Source organism: Aulonocara stuartgranti (genome assembly GCF_965226115.1).
Source record: "Aulonocara stuartgranti genome assembly, chromosome: 15".
Lineage (NCBI taxonomy): Eukaryota > Metazoa > Chordata > Actinopteri > Cichliformes > Cichlidae > Aulonocara > Aulonocara stuartgranti.
In genome coordinates this window covers 25398267-25422785 of record NC_138951.1, presented here as the reverse complement: position 1 = coordinate 25422785, position 24519 = coordinate 25398267, and the positions used below count along the sequence as shown (strand labels likewise).

At 43.1% G+C, this 24519-nt stretch overlaps 3 protein-coding genes across 8 annotated transcripts in view; 1 reads left to right on the top strand and 2 right to left on the bottom strand.

The window, feature by feature from the left end:
- Nucleotides 1-9322, bottom strand: part of pex7 (peroxisomal biogenesis factor 7) — a 44358-nt gene extending 35036 nt beyond the window's left edge. The window contains exons 1-6 of one of the 4 annotated variants that reach the window (XM_082507061.1): nt 9224-9322; nt 8483-8616; nt 8095-8152; nt 7379-7529; nt 7234-7311; nt 7049-7157 (exon numbers count right to left, since the gene is read on the bottom strand). In XM_082507061.1, the coding sequence (XP_082363187.1) occupies nt 7049-7157; nt 7234-7311; nt 7379-7529; nt 8095-8152; nt 8483-8597 (511 nt within the window). In that variant the 5' untranslated portion in view covers nt 8598-8616; nt 9224-9322. The other 3 variants (XM_082507062.1, XM_082507060.1, XM_082507063.1) reach the window with 3 other exon arrangements.
- A 188-nt stretch (nt 9323-9510) lies between these two features.
- On the bottom strand, nt 9511-14424 carry LOC309690140 (uncharacterized protein). Its single transcript, XM_082507058.1, has 3 exons — nt 14090-14424; nt 12532-12807; nt 9511-12374 (listed from the first exon to the last, which is right to left on the bottom strand). Exons 1-3 carry the CDS (start codon nt 14217-14219, stop codon nt 11701-11703), a joined length of 1080 nt encoding a protein of 359 aa, XP_082363184.1. The 5' UTR covers nt 14220-14424; the 3' UTR covers nt 9511-11700.
- A 128-nt stretch (nt 14425-14552) lies between these two features.
- Nucleotides 14553-22845, top strand: LOC309690153 (uncharacterized protein). Of its 3 annotated transcripts, XR_014271613.1 has the most exons (5): nt 15635-15869; nt 16930-17002; nt 17178-17398; nt 19238-19411; nt 20085-22845. XR_014271613.1 is itself a non-coding variant. In XM_082507084.1 (4 exons), exons 1-3 carry the CDS (start codon nt 14867-14869, stop codon nt 19250-19252), a joined length of 384 nt encoding a protein of 127 aa, XP_082363210.1. In that variant the 5' UTR covers nt 14553-14866; the 3' UTR covers nt 19253-19411; nt 20085-22845. The 3 variants fall into 3 exon arrangements, 1 of the variants encoding a protein (XP_082363210.1); XM_082507084.1 differs by lacking the exons at nt 15635-15869; nt 17178-17398 and adding an exon at nt 14553-15162; XR_014271612.1 differs by lacking the exon at nt 17178-17398.
- The last annotated feature ends 1674 nt before the right edge of the window (nt 22846-24519 follow it).

Below are 24519 nucleotides of genomic sequence, written 5' to 3'. Positions count from 1 at the left end.
TCAAGCTAACACTAAGTGCCACCAGAGGGGAAGCCGTAAGATAGAGATAAGGTGGCAAAGCTCCACCATACACTAATCATAGGTAGCTGTGCTTGAAAACTCATCCATCCAGCCATCCCTCTCAGTTATTATCCGACTCATAAGTTATAACAGAAAATACAAAAATAAGAATTTTGATTTAAACCCCTAATAACAAGTAATAATAATAACAAGTAATAATAATAATAATAATAATAATAATGCACAGAGAGCATGATCCAAGGCGACCTGTTGTAGGGTAGCTTTGCATGATTCACAGGTCAAAATAATCCATATGGATCTCATATTGCCTTTCCTCAGTTCATCCTCCGTCTCAAATAAGTGATATTAGCTCCTCCCCCCTTTAAGGCAGCCGTCTTCTGATTGGTTATCCCTGCAAACAGCAGGTTGGATGGTCTCAATGCTGAGTTTAAAGTCATTTAAAAAAAAAACAAAAAAAACTGAGCTTCACTGATCTATGAGCATCCAGCGCTCTACCAGTGATTCACCATGAAGGCACGGTGCTGACATCCACCAGTCTGTTTAAACACTCTGGAGCACGAGCAGAGTCTTCTCTGGCTTCAACATGAGCACCATTAAAATATTTCGCCAACACCGATCTTCAACACTGTAAAGTCTCAAATAATGATAAAAACTCCAGTATTTTTTTGACTTCAGCAAAAAACAAAAAACTCCAAACTGCCGCTCAGCCTCTGTGTGTGTACAGGCCAGCTCCACTGAGACAGCTGACATCACAGGAACACAGGTACACTAGTAAAAGGTCAGATCACCCACTGAGAAACACCACTGGGACCCACTTCAGCCGTTCTCCACCAGCCTGACAATTACACCATCACACACCGTCATTAAATTGTGTTGAGCTCCAAAATCCAGAGTGGCATCACATTTTTCAAAATGATTCAAACCTTTTCTCTTCAGATGTTTCTGAGATGCCTGAAACTCTCAGACAAACATTGTTCAGTTACAAACATGAAAAAATGAATAATCTGTCCTCTGCTCTCATCATAAATATGACCGTGAGCAGACCTCTGGGTTTCCAACCTCGGTAACGCCTCGTCTCTTTTCTCACCTGAGTAAACCCAAATAGAGAGAGGACACACTGAGCATGTGCGACAGGAACTCTTCACAGCTTACTGACTCAGAAAAAAAAACGATGCTGTTATCACAACAAGCGCTCCTCTCTCACCATTGATCGCTGCCATCGTCTCATTACAGCTGTGACCAGGCCTGCAGCAGCGCTCTCTGAAGCAAGACGCGGCGCCTCCATCGACACCAGCCGGTGTGTGTGTGTGTCTCTCTGTCTGTGTGTGTGTCTGTTATCACAGCTCATGACCTAATGTAGGTTTGCAGATACAGAGAACGAGTGTGGCCAAAGTTTCCCTGAGGCCAGGACCTACCAAACACCGCTCAGCGCGCACACACGTACGTGTGTGTGTGTGTGTGTGTGTGTGTGTGTGTGTGTGTGTGTGTGTGTGTCTGTGTGTGTAGCAGAGACAGAGAGCCTGCTGTATCTGGTGGACACCTGCTATCACTTATTTAAACAGACACTACCTGCTCACAAAGTCCAACACACACATACACTGAGCGGTATGAAACCGTGTGTGTGTGTGTGTTTCAGTGTCCTGCAGCAAATATCATTTGGCTGGAGAACAAAACACAAGAGCACGGCGGTGAGGCTGTGAGGAGCGATGGAGAACACAGAGGCTCAGCAGCACATCAGTGATTACAAATGAATCTCACTGAAATTGACCATAAACTCTCATAAATCTGTTATTGTGAGGCAGAAATGAAAATGTGGGTAAAAAATAATGTGTGTCAAGATTTATTTGAAGCAGAAGCAGAAGCAGCTTTAACGCTTTAAAGCCGGGGTGGGGAACTCCAGGCCTCAAGGACCAGTGTCCTGCAGGTTTTCAATCTCACCCTGGGTCAAAACACATGAATCAAATGATCAGTTCATTACCAGGCCTCTGGAGAACTTCAAGATATGTTGAGGAGGTGATTTATAATAAAACCTACAGGACACCGGCCCTTGACGGCCTGGAGTTTAAACACCTTCACCTCTCACCGGCCGCTTTGAATAACCTTTATTCCAACATTGAAGGCGTGTGACAGAACTCAAAATGCGATGTCAGATTTGATATTTGATTCCTAAACTGCAGTGAGCTTGCAGGTTTTATTAGAGCTTCCATTCTGACTCCAACCTCTGCTAAGAGTGTGCTGAGAGTACAGGCATGATCAGAACCTTCTGAGAAGACGTCCCCAAAAAATAAATGATGATTTCCAGTTCACGATCATCTTTTCGGGCACCTCTGGACAGCTTTTAGCTCGGCTGTTTTACGTGTGCCTCTACAAAGGATACTGGATCTCCTCCAGTGTGTAAACACGATGATCCCTCAGCTGGACTTTAATTTTTAGGAAGTGGGCAACATGGATGCATGACGAAAACTCCCCTCTGAGGGTTCACATCATACACAGTCTTACCTTTAAGGAGTCACACTGTTCAGGTAACATGCTGCCATGGCCCAGGAGGGCCCATGAGTCTTAACAGCCTTGCCTTGTTTTTGGTCTTTGATGCCTGTGCATGTCAGATGTCTCAAGAGCCCCCACAGGGACCCGCCAGGCTCACGGTGATGCCAACACTATTTGGGGGAAATAAAGGTTGTATAGACCGCACCCATCCAGCATCAATCATCGCCCGTCTCCTGTGGACCACCATCCTCCAGAAGCCCTTGACAGCAACCTAAACTTTGACATTTCTAATTTAAATGAATATTCAGAATGTCGGCTCATCACTCAAATTTTACATAACTACATAACCAAGCTTATAACTGCAGCAAAGCTCTGCTCATTATTTCCTCATTAAACCCACAACTGACCGCCCACCTCACATCCTGATCGCAGAAGCAAGCTGTGACCAAGTCTATAAGTTAAAGAAAAGAAAAAAGGACGAGCAGAACGCCGAGAAACCTGGATCGAGCGTGAGTGCGCCTGCTGGAAGCAGGAGCACACAGAGATAAACGCAGAGGCTAATTTGATGCCGAGTTTTATCACTCCTGCTGCAGGTCAGAAAGCGGTGCACAGCAGAGCTTCGCCTCCGGCTGCTGCCGTAAACAAACTGGCAACTGGATGCATTAAATAACACATCCAACACAATTAGCTTTAAAAAGCTTAAAAAAGCAATAAAGTTCAACATGTTTCATTAAAATACTTGCTTCGGTTCTGGGAGGCAGAGCTGCACACAAAAGTACAGACAAGGTGTTTAGCATTTAGAGCTTCATGAGACCCTGAGGCCAAAATAAATACTGCACTGGCTCCTTTACTGTAGCCTGCTGTGTGCTGATAGCACAGCTCAGTAATGCTGCAGATTTTCAGCGTGGGTTTCACAGGCAAGTCTCAATGCAAATGGAGTCCATGCACCTTGCTCAGAGTCCTGACATCAGCAGGTGACCTCCGGCTCAAAGGTAAAGACAAAAGGCATCGCCCACCAAGGAAGCACAGTGGCGCCTTCACAGCTGTTTCTACCATAGGGGGTACAGCTGCACGTGAACGAGTCTCCTCAGGTTCGGCTCTGTGGTTGAGCCGGTATCGTCGGCTTTGTCTTTTTAGCGGCAGACGCGCGGCTGAGAGGTCCTGGCGCCGATGTGCTCGGATCAAGACACATTTTCAAAGAGCCTGAGCGTCCTCATTCAAATCTCTGAGCTTAACTCTTGGTGAGAGGACACCACTCAGCACCGCAGAGGAGGACCGATAAGACAAGTGCTTTACATCCTCATCCCTGTGCCGTAGAAAGTGTTTCCTCTTCCAGCTCCAGCAGCTTGAATCCACAGTGCTGCTGCAGGGATTACAAACTGTTTCCTAAAGCAGGAGCTGGAACGTTTTAGGGAGCTATGTTATGACCCCCTGTAGGAGTCAGTGATGGCTGGTTCTTTGCTGTTTTTGAATAACTGTTTGTATCTATAAGGATTCAAACGGTTCTTTAAAGATTAGTTTTTGGCTGTGAGGGTCAGCTAAACATGCTTCAGAAACCAGAAGAGTTACTCCAAAAGTCAAAGACGTATAAAGAGAATGTTCGGAAAAACCACAGCCAAGTGTTTGGACTACGGAAAAATCCTGAAAAATGGAAACCCTCCAACTTCATGGCATCACTCCTTAAAGAGTTACTTAAGGATAAAAATCTACCAAAACTGTGAGGGAACTTTTGAGGAATCAGACGATATAAAAGAAAACTGTGAGGAGGAGATCATCCTGACAAGGGGCATCATTAGTGTTTTGTTTGCTGTCATGTTACAGCTCTGTGTGTTGGTCTTTATAGAGCAGAGCTGCTGCACTGCTGAACCTCACGGAGATCTTAATAACAGGAACCTATTAGAAGTGAGAGCAGAATAAAGCTACTCTCTCACATATCGACACCAATAACGGAAAATCTGTCACACATGCAAACCATCTGTTGTCTAATGGACGTCTTGTAGGTAAAAGCCGAGGCTTTTATGTGTTTTAGGACCACATTAAGAGAAACACTGTGCGTTTTTACTAATTGTGAGCGTGCGGCGAGTTGACTGGCAGAATATCAAATGCAGTGCGTTCGGTTGAGCTGATGTACGAGACCAACATGGAGTTGAACCGCTGTAAGCGGCGGACACGGACACTCTGAAGGTCTCATTATGGAGACGTGCTCTCAGTAAAGCATTTAGCTGCAGAGCTGTTATTAAAGCCGGTTAGTGTAAGTCAGGACTGCGAGACACTGTCCTGGGCAGTTTGAAGCCGTAACCTGATATTTTACAGACCAGAAAATATTATGAGTTCCCAGAGTTGAGAATAAGTCAATAAAAAAAAAAAGCGGAGAGATCAAAAATCAAATCAAATGAAAACAAATATGAAGCATCAACCACAACAACAAACCCCAGAATTACAGCCTCCAAGTTCATCTGTGGCACCGGTCATCATATGGTGCCAACAACAAGGAGCCATTAATCACACATCTGTCACAGGGATCACTGACACATACTCAGAACTCAGATCTGAACACAAACACCATATTTTACTTGTTTTAATTCAGCACAGCCATCATGAAAAATAAATTCTCAGAAATTTGTTCAAAAATCAAATGAAAAACATCCAGAACTTCCTTAAAAATCACATCTGAGGACTGCTGGTGCATGCATGAGTCCACTGCAGCACACTTCTAATAACTGAACCCAACCTGAACAGACCTTTTATAGCACACAAACACAGGATTCAACAGTTAGGACCCTCACGGATTGTCCCAGCTGTGTGTTCTATATACACTCAATCAAAAATAAAGACTCATTTAAGGTCAAATGGTTGGACCTGGACTACCCCGTGAGCAGCGGGGGGTTAACATCTTCCTGCTTTGAGAATCTCATCAGAGACCTCCGCTCGCTCACAAACCAATTAACCCAAACTCATTGGCCGAGTCACGTGACAGACAGCACCTCCCAAACCGAGCTCGAGCTGAAGGCGGCTGCTGCAGATTGGATGATGAATTGCTGCCCCTGTATGAAGTTTAAACACACTCCCAGGAGATCATCCAAATGCTCCCTCTGGCTACAAACTCACTCACATCACTGTGTGGATGAAAACTTTCTCGACAGACACACAAGAAAGCGACTTCTCAGACTTTTACATGCTTCTCTGGTCTTACTGACCACTCTTTATCCAGACTTGAGGCCAGTTAACCTAAAGTGCACATCTGCTGGAGGACACATGAAAGCTCCACACAGTCTCCACCCAACCAGGAACTAACTCTTTAAGCCCTGCACCGCAGCACCTTCGACTTATCCTTCAAAGATGATGCCTTTGATTTATGCTCGTGTGGGACAAGTTTTATAGACTTCAGGCTACTGTCTACTGTCGCTGACCCCAAACATCTGTAGGTCTGAGAGCAGGAAGTTAAGTTTCAAGCTGTTGCAGAGTCTCTGAGAATCTGTCAAGTCCTGCTCTGACAGCGGATGGCGATGTCTCCAGCATGACCCAATGAGACATGCAGCAGTCTGACGTCACTGTGGAGCGCACTGCTACAGCAGAAGCAGCAAACAGAGCCAGGAGGACTGCTTTAAAGATCCCACCACTCAACAATCAAGCACAACGACAGAGAAAAATCACTGTGACAGAGGTTTGGAGGAGATCCCCAAAGCAGTCAACCTATTACCACAGTCTCCTTCATAATGGGAGAAAACCCCTAAAATGCTTCACTGCTTGATTAGCCACAGAAGTGCCACAGGAAACAGGAAGTGCATCATGCAGAAAATCTAAAAACACATGCAACCTCAATCTTGGACGGCAGACTCGTGCACCCAGCGATGACATCACAGTGACAGAGACACGCCTCCTGCTACAAACTACACCCCTGTGTCTGCATCAGCACCAAAGCAGGTTTAAATCAGAATCAGAACTAACTAACTCTAAGGAAATTATGTGGGTTACAGTTGCTCCAAGGCAGCAACAATAACAGACTAAACTAATTAACTAATACAATATGTTACAGAATTTGCAAATTTAAGCAATAGCACTAATATGCAAATCACTCAGTTATAAATATCAAGAATATTGAATATACTGTGCTTTAAGAATTACATTATTAAAGCACAGTTCTTTCCACGTCGTGTTTAAATTACAGATTTACGTTCGTAACTATGAATTCCTACTAAGACTAAAACCTTCAGTAGTATACTTACTAGCATCATGCAGACTCACCTCACTTCCTACACTGCACACGATGAGGAAAACCTCCAACAAACAACACGAGTGAATACCACGAAAACCTCCAGAGCTCAGGTGCACTCGTGCTCGCAGACAGACACCGAGAAAAAGCTTCATGACATCAAACATTTCCTCCTTTGTAGCTTTAAATCCAAAGTGAAGCTGAATCTGAGCGGTCTGAAGCAAAGTTCAAAAAACGTTCAGGCCTGCTTCCAAAAACCATCACAACAACGCCATCTAATGGTGAAAGCAGCCACTTTAAACCCCTCTGACAGGCCAGCCGACTCACCTGAGGCAGATGCAAAGCAACCTGGGATGTGAGGCGACCAAATGGTGCTGTAGATGACCCCTTCATGACCTCTGAGGGTGGTCAGCGATGGACTGAGAGCAGGGTCCCACTGACAGAGATAAAACTAACATGAAGAAGACAGAACGCAGACGGAGAGGGGAAGAAAGGAGAAACTTTCATCTTACCACTTTCACCGTTTGATCCCACGATCCAGAAACTATCAGGCTTTCTCCTCGAGTCTGACTCCAGTCCACAGTGTACACCTGCACACACGTCACAGTCAGAACACCTGTGTGTGTGTCTGTGTGTGTGTAAGCATGTGTGCGTTACCTCCTGTGTGTGTTCTTTGGCCACCCTCAGTGGAGCACTGTGATTGGCTGTATCCCACAGCTGGAGGCTGCCATCGCCGCCGCCTGCCACCAAAATGTGCTCATTAGCTTCACTCCATGCCACGTCGAACAGGCCGTCACTCCACTCCCAGCTGAGACACACACACACGAGGATGACATAAAAACTTAATCTTTGACCTTTGACTGAATTCTTGTTTCCTTTATTCGACTTTAAAGGATTATTTCTGGGGGGGTTTAATGGTGTTGTGAAGCAGTCGCCTCCAGCACGGAGCCATGCAGCTTCCGACAAGTCTCTGTGTTTCAGTCTTCCCCAGATGTGGAGTCAACAACCTCAGAAATGGCACACTTCACACAAAGATTTCATATCTACTGAATAATCACACATGCGTCATCATTCAGAATGCAGATGAGGAGGAATGTGACTCCTACTGATTTGTATATATCATCTGCATTTTTATTATTTTCTGAGTTTTTAGACCATGTCACTCTCTCAGTGGAAGTCCTGGAAGTCAGTGGCAGTCACATAAAACCAGGGGTTTCTATCTGGTTTCCTCGCAGTCTGATAATAATCTGATCTGTGCTGAAATTAGATGAAACCGAGCCCTAAACCTCCTGCAACTTCTTATAATCATCATCTGTAAGCATAAAGGACAAAAACAGATGTTAGAGAGAGAGAGATGAGGAAACAGATGTTACCTTCTCACTAAGGTGAGCCCGGTCTCGGTCTGATCCAGGACCAGCAGTGTGCCGCAGCCTGTACACACACAGACAGAGTGGATAGGAATGAGAAAGCTGACTGTTTAAAAACAGCTGAAACGCACAGATCTGTGTTTCGGTGTGAAAACCGCGTGATCATCGTCGTCATCGGGGTCTGTTCAGCTCGCTGAGGTCGACGTTCAGAAACAAACAGCACGTCTTATTTTATTTCAGAATATTTATACGGATCAAAAGTCAGGAAACAGAAGTGATGAAGAGCCACAAACTGGAGTTCCTCTAACGTCCGCACGAGGCTCCAGCAGTGAGCATTCATTCTTTATCACATCCAGGTGTGTTCTCCAAACTGTGACCACTGAACTCTACTGACCTGCTATCCCGTAGTACTGTGAGGCAGCACAGGCCACTCTGCTGGGGATATACGGAGACACTTCCACTGCGTAACCGTGACGGGCCGGACTGCGAAACACCTTCACCGTCATCATCGTCACATACAAAGAAACCCTGATGGACAGAAAGGTTTAAAAAGTCTGCAAAGACGACATCGACTATTTACTACAGCATGTCCTGTTACTTTGAAGCTTTTTTATGACCCTCAGGCGAAATATTTTAGAAAATATGACAATTAATGTGCACAAAACTTGTAAGACGCCAAATTTCCTAACAAACATTCAGTGCATTTACATTCACAGTGGGGCGGTTTTCTAACCACGTTTTTCACACACGTATTAATCTTTCTCTCGTTCGTCCTCCAGCAGGTGCGATAGGGTCTTAATTAAAACTTAATACTCGGGGATTCCGGTTAACGCGGTCCACGTTTGCGCTCTGAACCCGCCCTGTTGTGTTTTATCAAATAATCCGTGGGGTTCAGAGATGTGAAGCTCTGAGTCTGTTAATCTGTTCACACGTAAGAAGTACGCGGGACTAAAGTAACGTTTTATGACTCAGACCGTGTCTGATCAGCACCTGCTCTCGTGTGGTCTGCAGGTGACAGAGTGACTTCACGGACCCTGATCACATTTAAATTGAAAATGGCTGTCACGTGACTCATAGAAACCAGGTCGTCTCGTGGGATCGAGAGAAAAAAAGCTTCAAAACTTCAGAGACCCACAGAAGTTCCCGCTGCTCCTGCTGCTCTTCTCACTCCACTCACTGCTTCTCCACTTCCGTGTTTTGATCAGCTGACTCCGGATTGAACGTGCTTATACTTGTAGTTGTACAGTTTGCCGCCAGGTGGAGACATTTCTTTACCTTAAAACCAACAAGTGCGCTTATTAGAAATTATAATTCTTTAAAAACACGACATTCAGGTAAATGAAGCTAGACAGGTAATGTTACTTACATTTGTAAAAATTTATTTTCATTTTTAAATTTAAGAAAAGCTTTAAATAACTGGAAAACTTCATATTTTATTAATTATAATTTTCTATTAAATGACATCTTTTCTTACGAGATGGAGCATCTGCACGTTCACGGAAGGAGTAATGGTCACTGCTTTTGTGCTTCGTGCAGTTAAAATATTAGTTTTCATTTCCTCAGAAATGACCAAAGATTAGTTTTATTTTTAAAACAGCAATTTCCTGGAAACTGACTTCAAACTGTGTTCAGAGTCTGTGCGCGTTCAGTAATCCACATGTTATTCCAGAGAACAGAAAATGATAGTTTGTATATGTAAGAAAACATCCTTGCAGCGGCAGTTTCCTGCTGAATCGGTGTTACAGCACAAGGATGAAAACTTCAAATTAAGGTGAAATATTCACAGCAGCACACTAAGAGCTCTTTTCAGTCAGTAATCAGGTTTTAATCGGCTCCTCCTGAAGCTCACTTTATGAGTGGTGCAATAATATTTGCAGCAGTCTGCTCAGATGTTTGCATATGAAGTTCACTCTAAGCATGACTCAGCTGTGAGCATTCACTTTAAAATAAAAACACAAATGACTGCAAGAAGAGTTTGTTTGGTTTTTTTTTTAAACAAAAAACAAAAACAGGACAAACAAAGAAAATAAAATCAGCTGCAGGACTCTGAAACATAAAAAATGTTCCAACTCAGGACTGAATAACATGGGAGAGTAGCGAACACAAACCAGAGTGAAAGGAATCCTTTGCTGAAGCGTTCAATGCTATCTGGGAAAAATCACGCTCTTATGATTGTTTAGAAATACAGACAGAAACTTTTCTGTAATACAAAATGTGCTTTTCTGCATCACACATGGAGCATTGCACTCAGAACACATAACCAAAGACGCTGTGGCCTCACACTCTCACAGCCAGGAGGAAACCGTGATTGCAACCACAGCTCCATAAATACTGCGTCGCCATGGAAACCAGGAGAAAGCTGCAACTGGTTACCGGTAACAGGTACAAATATTATTTACAATTTCATTGATCATCACTGAATTCCTGATTCAGAGGAGAAAGCAAAGATCACACTTTGGTCTCAGTGTGACCGGCCTTTCAAAATAAAAGTACATAAAATACATTGAGTGGTGTTAACAGTCTGAGATGATCTCAGAGGAACACGAACCAACACGTCTCTGTTTGAGCTTCGCATCATTCAAAAGTCATAAAAGATCCTTGTTCACGTCAGATAAAGAAGTATTTTGGTCGGGGACAGAGAAGAGGAGGAAAAGTGTGTCTGCAGTGCTGGAGTGCACCACCTGCCCTGACGTAGCGTGTGACACTTTTGGACCACAAACTTAACAACAGTAATTAATTTGCTACAAAGATCTTAACAGCAGATCTTTATCACTTTACCTGCTTGCATCAGGATTCAGGCTACATGGACACATGAAGGAGGCGGAGCCTGCAGCTTATTAAACACATGATACAAGCTGCACCCGTTCATGTCTGTCTGTGTGTGTGTGTGTGTACAGCACGTACAGTAGTGAAGTATTAAAGTGTGTGCTCTGAATGCTTTAGTGAGTATGAACGCTGACGGTGCTCGATCACAGACTCATCTTAGCTCTGTGATCAACTGACGGCTGGACAAACGCAGACAGTCAGAGAACAGGCGTCTGCTTACTGTCCTCGGCTGCGCTGTTTGACCGTCTGAGTAAGACGACAGAATAAATACTCTGTATTCAGATGTAGGCTTCATCTACAAAGGTTCAAATTTTAGACACTTTAGTATCAAATCACCACTTTGACAGTTACAAGCCGATGAAGCGGTTTTACATCTGCAGACGGCCTTCTTGCAGGAATAAAGTCGGTCGTGGAAAAACTGTTTCTGGACAGATTCTTGTGAGAAATCTAAACTTTAGAAAGTCTCCTGCTGCTGAACACGGATGTGCACGTGCACAGAGTCCTCTGTGCAGAAGTTTAAGTTCCCATTAAGTAATCAGACATCAACACTGAAGCGTGGCGCTAACCCTGCAGTGACCCCGATGTGCCCGAAGTCCTGCTTTGTGCAGACATCCGTTTAGTCATCGATGAAAACAGAAACCCAGTATCTGGAGTCATCGGTCAGGGACAGACCATCAAATCTGGAGCTACCTGAATCACCTGTAAGAAGAGTCGGCACGTGTGGAGTCTACAGGGAGGATTCAGTCCTTCCCCTTTGAATGAGCTTCCATCAAAACGTTCGTGGGCTCACTGGAACTTTGTGGCGCCAAACTCGGCCTCGTGCAGAAACTGCTGCATCTTGGTTCGGACCCATGACTGTTTCTCTGCTGTCAGTCTCCTCATAGCCGGAGCCAGGCTCAGCAGGAACAGCGTCACGTCGTCCCTCTGCTCCATGTCACGCTCCCTCTGCGCATCCCTGGCTTCTGTCTTCGTCAGGAATTCCTCCAGCAGGCCGTCGACGCTCTTCCTCTTTGGCCGGAGCGGCCTGGGAGAAGCGGGGCGGCGCTCTTCCTCCACCTCCTCCTCATCGTCCGTTTGGACGAGCAGCTCGTCCACGTCGCCTTCCGGCTCCTCTGTCTTCAGCTGGTTCAGCCGCGCCACGGTCCAGGACAGCGGCGGGCTGCGATGATGACTCTGCGGATCCTGCTGCAGAAGAGGGGTCTGCGAGGAAGAGCGTGACGAAGCTAAGGTCGTAGCAAGAGATGTCACCGAGTGCATCATCATCTCAAACAGCTCCTTCATGTTGGCGTGCTGCTGCGTCTGCAGGCCGTCGTCAGTGTCTGTGGCGCCTGAGTTCACCTCAACCTTTGCTTCTTTGGGCCTGGACGGGTCCAAGCCGACGGAGGGTAGCCGCTTCCTCTGCGGGAACTCTGAGGATGAGGACGAGGATGTCGTCGTGGTCGCGTCAGCTACGGCGAACCCTGAAAACAGACAAAACAATCAGAACTAAATCGATGTCGAATCACGAGAAAATATTAATCAAAAGCCATCAGAGACCCGGGTGCTCGGACTGCACATGGAAAAGCTGATGAGGAAGTACTGCAGGCTGGCCAATCAGAAGGAAGTGTCAGTACGAACCGTAGCTCTCGTCGTCGTCGCTCCGCGTCTCCGTGGTCGTGCTGCAGCCGACCATTTCGGCCACCTGGACCTGAGAGGGCTGTGGGTCCAGGGCCCAGCCGTTGGTACCGGCTGCCCGGGCATCGATGAACGGATTAAGGAACGACAGGATGGACGAGTATCTCCATGGCCGGTAGTTAAAGAGCCCGATGCCGCTCTCGCGCCGCTCCTTCTCACGCTGCCTCTCCCTCCTGTGCTGGTCTCTCAGTGTCTTCCACTTCCTTCTGCACTCCGACTCTAATGTGGAAAACCACAAGTTTGCTTTAATTAAACCATAAAACCATCAAATCCAACAGTTAAACCATCCTGCTGTGTCCACAACCAGAGACACACACACAGAGTCACATTAAACGCTTTATTTTCACCTGCATACAAAAACTAAAACTAATCTTTGCTCTAATTTAGTTTATTCTGCAAAAACTAAAACAAACTCCCAAACAACCGAACTATTTTTGTTTGCTTGGTCATATTTCACAGCAAACTTGTGTTTGGACAATATTCAACATTTGAAGCAATTTGACTGAAAATAACAAACAGTACTACTCACATGTGAAAATACTCACGGCTCCAAACTCCTGTGTGACTTTTAGCCAAATATGAATTTCAATCATAATTTTTGCTTCCAATGGTTATTTAAAAAAATGATTAAAAATAATACAAACAATTAACTAAATAGTATTAATTAAAAGGACCAAAAAAAGGCAATAATAAAATAACAACCAATTTTTAAAAAAACAAAAACAAATGCAGAATCCAGATAAATTTTAAACATTCAAACTATTTTTTGGGATATTTTTTACAATTTACATTATGTTTCCTTCCATACATTTATGATTAAACATATTAGCCTGTTTGTTTAAAAAAAAAATCCAAGTAATAAAATTTCTGTTGAATTTTATTTTAAAGGCTTTTAAATATAATTTAAAACGTCAGTAATTTCTATCATGTTATTATTAATTTTTAATGTTAAAACATATAAACCCATAAACAACAAAAGCGTATTAACAGCTCCTTTATTCTGTATTTTATTTTATTTTCCTTTCTTTTCTTCAGCGAACCATAATTTACTGTATTTGAAAATTTTTAAGTTCAGTTAACAAAGACTGTCTACATGAGTAAAACCTTAAATACTTGTGTTACAAACACACATACATATTTGGTCGTCATCACCTTTTTCCCCCAGTTCTGATTACTAGAAAAATCCACTACGACCAGTTATTTCCCAGTAATTACAATATATGAGTAAAAGCTGCTGATTAAAGTTGTCGTAGATTTTCTTACAGTGTTTCTTTCATAAATCTGTGCTGATAATTCTGAAGAGGAACCATTGTGCTGGAGCCGAGAGGCGACGAGCGTAGGAACATAATAAGGGTCGGACCGTATTTGTTTTGAACTTTTCTCTGATGAAAATCTGAATGTTTGACATGTTTTGAAAGTTTTCCCTCTCGCCCACATCGAAAGTGCTCCCGTGTGAGAGCTGAAGTTCGCGCCGGGATCTCGGCGCTGTTCTGAAACTCACCGGGGACTCCGACGATCTCCGCCACCTGCCGCCACGCGTCGCTCCGCATGTTCAGGTCCCGATAGGTCGGGGAGTTCATGTCGTAGAGACTCGGGAAGCCAGAGACCGCCATGATCAGCTTGTATTCCATTCTCCTGTATTTAAAACTCTGGCAGAGCGGAGCCGGACTGGAAAGAAAATAAAAGAACGAATGGGGGGAAACACTACTTCCGTTTCCGGTGCGTCACAGCTCATTTGTATAAAAAGTGACCAGATTTCAGTCCTTCGTTCGCTAGTGGTGTGCGATACTGCATATTTTGGTATCGATCCGATACCAAGTAAATGCGGGCCAGTATCGCCGATATCAATACCAATACTTTTCAATAAATAAGGTGGATACATCATTGAATTCCTAAATCTCAATTAATTTTTATAACCTTAAGTGTTTTTTGTGATGTTTCCTTTTTTATTATTAAATAGTTAAAACCCAGGACATAATTAGGATAAAGTTTATAATTAAATAGAAAATGCTTTCTTATTGTGGCTGCTCTGCGATGCCACTGCAGGTGAGATGGACTCACCTGCACCGCGTCTACAATCACGCCTGGCTGGCTTAAAACCTGTGCTCTGCTTGTGTTGTTGTTAGTGATGTGTACAGCTGGCGAGCTGCAGCGGTTGTACTAATGTACTGTTAGAGAAATCGTGTGATTATTGTAACGGTGGACAGCGCACGGCAAGGACCGGTTCGGGGTGAGCCGGAGGCTGGCGCGTCAGCGGGACCTGCCAAGCTGGAGACAGATGTGCGCAGGGGTCCTGCCACACCCGAGGGCAGCGTGCTGTCCGGTCCAGCCTCTCTTCCAACAGAGGCAGCACGCTGCGCAGTACTGCGCGCCGACCGCCTGCTCAGCTGCCTGTGAGCCCCGGCTCACTTCCATGCCTGCTGCCCCGCCGCTGTTTGCCACATGGAAGGCTACCTGGGGCGACGATGATCCGGGCCGATTCCCTTGCCTGCTCGCGGAGGGGGCGAGTAGGTTAGATTCGGCCTCAGGGGCGAAGGGGGTATGTGGCGGAGTACGTTCTGCGATGCGCTGCAGGTGAGATGGACTTACCTGCGCGGCATCTACAATCATGCCTCGCCGGCGTAAAACCTGTGCTGTGTTCTGTGTTGTTGTTGATTGTGATGTGTACAGCTGGCAGCAGGAAAGCTGCAGCAGAATGTACTGTTACAGCAGCCATGTGATTATTGTAAGAATAAATCATGCTGTGAAGCATGAAAATGCCATCAGGTCTGCCGTGGCAGTTTACTTTTTCTTTTTTTTTTTTTTTTAATAAAAATTTTTCAATAAATTGCGCAAACCAGTAAACAAATCAAAACAAGTACTGTTGAGAAACTATAATACAAAATTTACAATTAAAATTCTCAATAACAATAACTGGTAAAAATATAAATAATATGTAAACAACAGGCACGTGCAGAGGGGGGGCTAGAGGGGCTTTTTTTTTATTATTATTATTCTTTTTTTTTTTTATTCTTTTTTTTTTTTTTAATGTGTGTGCGTGCGGAGTCCTGTCTGTGCCCCTCAACAATAATATTTAACTATTAATCACAGTTTTGCTAAATAAAAGGATCTGGCTTGCATCAGTCACATGATCACATTTAACCAATGATCGCCCTCGACGGCAGAACGCGCTGGTTACGAGCCGGGAACGAGCTCACAAAGAGCACGCGCATTTTTTCCGGTCCGGAGCTGTAGGAGAAACACAAGTTAACTCAGAGACACAGACTGATGCGACAAAACCAGTAAGTAGGTGTACAGCGTACACTGTAGTGTATACCACCTAGGAGTATGGGCTTACAAGTAGTGCTGTCATATCTGCTGGCTACCTGGCTGTCATGGGTCTGCAGTTCTGTCCACCGTTTTAGGAAGCATATTTAGTTTTAAAGTATTTAGAACATATTTAGTTTTAAAGTAAGTTACAGGGCTTTTCCTGCCTTTCTGGGGGGATTATATTTCACTAAAAAACGATCTAATATGCATGTCCACATAATTATGCATTATTATAATTATAATATATTAAAAAACACACGCTGTATTTTAAAGAACATACATTAAGAAGCAGATTATATTAGATTTATATTTTAAATAAGACAAAATTTGGATTTTACAGCAGTAAAATTATTGTATCGCTACAGTTTAAAAATGTAATAAGCTTTGCCCCTGCACAGAGTGGATAGTGAAACAAATGGAATCATCATAAATACATTATTTCATATTTATTACTTCCCCCTCCTCATTGCTTTATTATTGTAGCTCTAGTAATAAAAATTAAAAAAAAGATTCTGGATCAGCACCATGATGCCCATAGTATATACAGTATTCTGAAGAAGGTCTAAAATATCACTGTGTGTGCATGTGTGTGTTTTATGAAATGGATTTTTAAAAAAAATATTACTCATGATATAACATTGTGCAGACATGCCTGGTAAGGACATGAGGAGGAAACAGCAGGAGCTGTGTGAGGCTACTAAAGGCAGTGCTATAACATTTTTCTGTCATCATTTTATTAAAGATTAAGTGCAAGAGTTGTTAGGTGTGGATAATTAGATTATAGTTTATTGCAATAGCAAGTTGTGCCTTGTTCTCAGGTAGACAGCAAGTGGAGAGTGATATATGAAATGATGGGATGGAAGGAAGAAGAGAAGCAAAGAGTGATTCACAGGCAGAGCCTAAATTATTTCTCACAGTTTTTTGTTGCCTTATGGTTCCAAGCGCTGTCACCAATCTTTGCATTTTGTTATTATCTCATGACACTTGTTTAATCAGCTACCATCTCTCCTATGGACTTTTTAATGTTTACAGTCTCAGATCAACACAGCCCTGCCCTCCAGCACTATCCACAGCAACCCCTCAACAGCAACATTGTACCCATCAGGTAAAGCATCGGCTACATTTGCTTTGCCTTGTTGCCCATATTAGATTCTTGATGAATGTGTGTTGTTGTTATTCAGCCTGGTTCAATGTGCCCCTTTTTAACTTTGAGCACCTGCCCCTCTAAACCTCTCTGCACGGCCCTGGTAAACAACTTAACAACCCCCAACGCGTCTAAGTCAAGTCACGTGACAGCGCAACATGTAAACACAGGAGGGGGAAGAGGGAGCAAAGTGCCTCTGCTCTGCGCTGACACAGGAGCAGCGAGTCCAGCGACCTGGCTGTTTCATGCCATGCCATCAATGTGGATTGTCCAGACTGAGAGACCTCTTCTGAAGCAAACCATGAATCAACATGTGAACATGACCTGATGCTGCTGAAGTGAAGCAAAGTTACAGAGGTTTGATTACAGACACAGCTGAGAGTTTGTAATCTGTCATCATTTTAAAAGGTTTAAATTTCTTCAGTATTGAACAGCAGAAATGAGGCTTTGTTTTCGGAGGCCGACAGCAGTGAACACAACAGCAGACTGGTGCGTAATAAGCAGTGAATAATGCAGAAAACAGATTTTTGAAGGTAAACTGTTCTTGAAGTACACTGAGAGAGAGAGAGCTGTGCAGGAAGTAAACATCAAAGTCAGAGAGAATTCATGATGATGTTCATCAAACATAAAGCGTAGTTTGGATCTTCTTTTGCTGCTGGTTGGGTCAGTTTTGGTTGGAGACAGATGAAACCTGCAGCTTCAGGATCTGTGAGCTGTCCACTTTCAGCTCCGACGGCGTGTCCGTGTACATGCTGTCGAGTGAACGATCCACGCTCTGTGTTTCCATCTTTGTGTGTTTAGCTGCTCTCATTTACTGTTTTATCTGTTTGGTTGTTGTTGAAATACTTTTGGGAGCATTAACCTGAGATCCTGGCAAAATACATTAATATTAAAAATCGATTCAGGATTGAATGAATCAACATCGCTTTATTCAAATTAAAAAGATTTAAATAGGAGAATCCATTTTTTTACACCCGCCTCTAATGCTGGGTAATGTCAGCTGGTCCATTGGTAGCTGGCTGTGAGGCTCAGGGAGCGTCTACAAAGTGCAACACTGAAAAAACGTCATCCATAAATATTGAGTAATAACTGGACTCTCATACAGCGGGACTCAAATGCCTTTAAACATCAGCTTATCCTGCTGATCCAAGTCCAACACTGAGTTTGCAAAAACATGTTTGTCAATCATTTTGTTTGGTTTCTGAGGAAAATGATTCAATAACTTGCTGCTAATACACAACATTTCATCATATTTCCTCATAACCCTCTTTTGTCTGACCATTTGAATCCCATTTGAATTTGCAATAAAGGATCCACAGAGTTTGGTACGGAGCCCCACAGGGGACATGGGAGGAAAAAAAAATTAAGACGGACTTTTGCAAGATCTCACAAAACTAACTCGGGATCTCGCAAAAGTTTTGCGAGATCTCGCAAAAGTTTTAGCCGCATTCTTCGGACGCCGGCTCGAAGCCGACCGGGAGGTCGAGGCACGATGTGATGGGAAAGCGGTGTTCCTCCTGGCTGTAGTAGGTCTCGACCTCCCGTTAGCTTCGAGCTAACGGGAGGTCGAAGGCCGAAGAATGCGGCTAAAACTTTTGCGAGATCTCGCAAAGGTCCGTCTTAATTTTTTTTTTTCTCCCATGTTTTTTTTTCTCCGTAGTTTGGTGACAATAATGACAGTAGATGGTTGTGTGAAATTGCTGGAAGCAAATTAGTGTGTGATGTTCTTTCAGTGTTGCACTTTGTAGACGGTCCCTGAGCACTGGTCTCACAGCCAGCTGCACACAGAGACCAGTGTTGTTAGTCCAGGTCAGAACATGACTTGTTGGAATGAAAATGAGCTTGTAGTTTGTCTGCTTTAATAATGTGACTGGAAAAAAGTGTGACTCCAAATATGTCCATTTCTTTCACACTTCACGTTTAAAAGTGAAGCCTTGTGGTTGGAAAAACACGACTTTTGAAAATCTATGTTCTGTTTTAATGATAAATGTAAGACTTTAATGTGAAACATTCAGAGTTTTTTCTCTTGTTGTGTTTGTTTGAATCTCCTTCCTGTTGGCTTCAGCTGTTTGGAGTTTCCATTTTCTAAACTTCTACATTCTGAACCTTCTTCAGCTCTGAACAGATGATGAAACACTGAATGATTTCAAGCTCACACTTTGTCTAATAAACTTACATCTTTCATTCTTTATACAGATTGATGGACTGTAGTTTGTCAGAGATCAGCTGTGATTGTCTGGCAGCAGCGCTGAAGTCCAACCCCTCCCATCTGAGACAGCTGGACCTGTGGGGAAACAACCTGAAGGATCCAGATGTGAAGCAGCTGTGGGATCTTTAGCAGAGTCCAGACTACAGACTGGAGACTCTGAGGTCAGTAGAGTGATGGAGTGAGTGGGTGGTGCTGTCAGCAGTATTGTACTAAACACAGTCAGTATGAAACAAAGATCCAGTGTTTCCTGTAAAGCTGCAGCTTCTCAGTGAAGCTGTGAGAGGAGAATGGTGACAGGCTTCAGGATTGGACACAAAAACTTCCTGTTTCTGAAGTTTATGGTCACCATAGTAACGGCTAACATGCTCTGATCAAACACTGTCAACAGCCAATCAGCTCTCTGAACAAAGCAGCACGCAGACCAATGACTGCATTCATTTCCAAGTTTAAAGCAGTGAAGAACACAGTCTATAGGTGAGGAAGAATTTAGTGAGAGCAGATGTTTGGATGGAATTCCTCCAGTTAACAGCTGGAACCGTCCATCTGGATTGTTGGGCTTGTTGTTGGGGTTCCTACAGAGCTCAGTGGACACACCAAGGTTCTTCTAATGAATGAAAGTCCAAACTCAAACTAGGAGGGAAAAACATTTTCATCAACTTCAATAAAAATCCAAAGATTAGAAAAAGTGAAGCAACAATGAGTCCTAGTACAGTCCCAGCACTGAAGTCCCTGCTGCTCTTTATACTGGATGTGCTGCATCACTGACTGACTGCTGATGAAGATTATCTGGAAACACTTGTTTATCTCCTCTGCTCTTCCTTCTTCTCTCTGCAGGTGGAGGTGATGATGGTAAACAGGACGGTGTGTGTGCTGAGGGAGGAGGAGCTGTGTCCTGATGATCCAGAGAGGTTGAAGCAGCAGCAGCTTGTGTGTAGAGATGCTCTGACTGGGCCATGTTACTGGGAGGTGGAGAGGAGAGCTTCATCCAGCAGTGACTGACAGAGGAATAAGCAGAAGTGCAGATGACTGTCAGTGCTGCAGAGTGAACTGCTCTGAGAACAGCTCCACTATCAGACACAATGTAGAGTCCAGCATCATCCCTGTGTGTCCCTCTGGATCTGACAGAGGATCATCAGTGTATCTGGACTGCTCTGCTGCTGCTCTGTCCTTCTACAGTCTCTGCACAGTCTCTGTCTGACTCTGGCTTCAGATCCTCCTGGATCAAACTCACCTGGAAAGACTTTCAAACATCACTCAATAGATTTGAATACAGAATATATTTGATATATACTGTAGATGTACTTTAGAGTTGCAGTTTGTCACTTGTAAATACAGTCTGTGAGCAACTATGAGCTGAAAGATCTTTCTAGAAATACGAAATGTTTTCGCTCTTCTGTTGCTTTTTCATATATTTCCACAACATTAATATTGATCCCACCTGTCTCACCTGTTTCATGCTTTTATACATAAAACCGGACTCGTGTGATTTGAGGCTGCTGTGGTTGCTGTGCTGCACGTCTTCATTTAGATAATAGAGTTATCTAGTGGTTCAGAGGGAGAACTGCAGGAGGTGGAGCTGTGTTTTAGCATGGAAAACTTTTTATCTTTTAGGCGCAGATACAAATATGACAAGTATCAGTGTAAGATACAAAAGGTCAAATCAGTTAGCAGAGGGAACAGTGATCACACAGAAATGTAAGAATAGAAACATAACAGTGAATCTGGACATGTATACAGATGGAAGCAAACAAACAGGATGTAACACTACATTAAAGCCACAAATGGGAAGAAAACAACCCCAAAGGAAAATATATTTGATCTCAGGAATCCAAATCAGATGCTTTAGAGCAGGGATCGACAAGCCTGGGCATGCGTGTCACAGCTGGCACGTGAAGGGTTAACTGATGGCACGATCATAGCTGCACTGGCCATCGGGCATACCGATGGTGATTTTTGTTTTTATGGGGGGAAAATGATGTTTTTTTTTTGTGTTGTTTTGTAACGGTATAAACGATGAAAGGTGGTGGATTGGCCACACTGTAAGAAATATACATAAAAATTACAGTTAATAACTGTAAAATGGCAACAGTAAAAACAGTAAACATTGAATCAAAAAGAGTAATTGATTGTAATATGGACATTACATTTCTGTAAATTGAAAAACAGTGATTTGCTTTGGTGCCGCTTCTTAATGACTGTATCTTAGCTAACAACCCCAACTACCAGATTAAACTTGTAATTGGCTAAAAATAACTTAGCCTACCGGTGAGAGGGACGTTGCTAGCTGGCAGTTTTTTCAAGCAATGTTGAACGTTCCATATTCAGACACTTCAAAAGCTTCAGGAGCATCAGCACCACGTAAATACACGGATACATCCGGATACTCGAGTCAGAATTCACAATGGGTTTTTGGGACTTTCTTGTGTATGGACCAATGTTTTCTTTTCTGATCAAACCAGAAAGCTTTAATGAGCAGCTGGATTTGTGTTGCATTAACTGGCTGGACACAGAGGACATCGAAATGCAGCTGATTGAACTGAAAAGCTCGACTCTGTGGGGGTCAAAGTTTGCAGAACTACAAACGCTGGAATCCACAGCTGTGCGTGTTCATGGAGCTGCATTTTCACCTGCTGGACATCACTACCTGACAAGTTTAACTGTCTTCAGAACATTGCAGAGGCCTTATTGACAGTATTTGGCTCTACATATCTGTGTGAGCAGATTTTCTCTCGGAGACCTGTGTCTCTGAGTGGGAGACCAGAGATCACATTGACATGTGTGTCTCTGTATTAACAAACATGCCATATTGGCCCAGTTTACTTTTCTTATCAATGTTGTGAGGAGACCATAAATAGCATTTGTATTTTCTGTTGTACAGTTCATTTGCTGTTATGGATAAAAAGTCTTTTTTTTGTTTCAAAATAGTTGATAACTATTCGCTGATAGCTGCCAACATCTGCGCACAAATATAATTCTATAAAGTGGTTCTATATAGTGTGTAACTGTTAATATAGAGCGTTATTAAATTTATTGCTAATGCAATCATATGGCACACTGACCTCTGAGGAAATTTTAGATGGCACTCGTCACCAGAAAGGTTGCCGACCTAAACCAGGGGGTTTAGAGTATCATAGAGTTTTTGTGGTTTGTTTTCTTTAAGTCATTTCACAGATTTTCTCTATAATTTTAATTCCTTGAATAAAACAACAAACTTAGGGGATGATTTTGTAATCCAACTTTATGTGTGAAAGATTTGACTAAACATAAAACAATCTTCCAACTAAGTCGTCATTCTTATCTTCTGAAATCAAACCAAATGTTCTGTTGTTTCTAAATCAGGGATTGATGAAATCTTTGGTTTCATCCATTTATGAACATGTTCTCATTCATATTAAATCGTAGTCTAAGTCAATCTTTAGAGGGATAAATGTCATTCATTATCTTCAAATGTGTTTCTGTTGTTTTGGGGGGAAGTTTGAAGTCCATTGTTCAAAGTCTGTTAATGAAACTTTATGAAGTTTATGTAGGATGTTTTTTCTATTTTGTATTTGTTTGAATTATTATGTGTTTTTAACTCTTTCTGCCATGATGTCAGGTCTGTCTTGAAAACAACATTTTTTAATCTCAATTAAATTTGCACCTGGAGAAATAAAGGATGATAATAATAATTTTGTCTTCAGGGAATCATTTCTCTGTAAAACAGCTTCTTCTGAAACTCTTGTTACATTTCTTGTTTATTGTTTGCTGGTTTTAGAAAAATGTCATCGTCTCTGTGTGAACTTAAACTCTACATGTGGTGTCAGCTATAATACGAGCTCTAGAGTCTAATAACGATGCTTTTATTATTGTCTGGTATCCAACCTAACCCTGGGCCTCTGGCTGAATGTGAAACACCAGCAGATGTTAAAAACTGTCTGGGTTACACATGCATCACGTCGTGTGCTTCCTAACATGGATATGATTGGAATCTGGGCCTGTTCAACCGGTGCTGGTATCATTGTTGTTTCTGAGACTTTCCGAATCTTTACTGGATAAAAACGTAGCAACTGATGGATTTAACATTTAGCGCTCAGACTGTCCCAGAAAATCCATCTTTCAGATGGATGATTTTCATTGGGACTGGCTTTCTTCTGTATCTGATGATTTTAAGGCACGCTGCTTGTTTTTAAAACTAACTCAAATTATTTAAAGCAGGGGTGCCCAATCCTGGTCCTCGAGAGCTACCGTCCTGCAGCTTTTAGATGCATCCCTACTCCAACACAGCTGAATCAAATGGTTTGATTACCTCTTCAGCATGCCATCGTGTTTGGCAAAGGCCTGATAACAAGCCATTCATTTGATTCAGCTGTGTTGGAGTAGGGATGCATCTAAAAGCTGCAGGACGGTAGCTCTCGAGGACTGGGATTGGGCAGCCCTGATTTAAAGCCTCACACGCCTTGATCCTAAACACCCAGATAAATCTTCTCTTATTGACCTTTTTTTAACTAATATGCTGCGTAAGTTTTCCACATCTGCAGTTTTTGCCAACGACCTGAATGATCACTGCATAGTTGGTGCTGTGAGAAACACTAAAATCTCACGCTCCGAGCCCCGCATCAGTTTTAACTGGGGTCGTATTAAACAGGCTGACAATGTCAGTTTGGGAATATTTACAGGAGAGTTGTATCTACTTTGTGGACAGACACGCCCCTTTTTGCCAGGTCAGGGTGAAAGGTCGGGACAGGCCCGGTTTGGTTCAGTACCGGCTGACCTCCTACATGAGAGAAACCAGGCCTGGGCAGGAAGTCTGGCTCTGATGCTGATTGGCTACGTTTTCATTAGCTGTGTAATCGGATTACTGCCTCCATCATCAAGATCCAATGTGACTATTTTTTACTTTAACGAGTGACAGTACAAACGACCGTAGGAGGTTTTGGCAAACTATAAAGTGTCTCTGCCAGCTGTGACTCCTCAGAGCTACCTCCACACTTAAATATCGACTCCACTCCTGTGTCAGACAAAACTGAAATGTTGCTTTAACAAACACTTTGTTGCTTCTTGTTCTTTGTTCAGCACAGTATCTGATGGTAAACCTCTTGCACACAACTCTGCTCGTAGTTCCTCGTTACTGATACCTTTTCCTTCACACCTGTCACAGTAGAAGAGGTTTGTAAGGCTTTGAATAGCCCCAACACCAGAAACACGGTGTGGAGCAGGGAAATTATTTTACTGCTATTGGTACATAATCATCATCATTACTATTGCATTAATAATATAATCTGCAGCATTG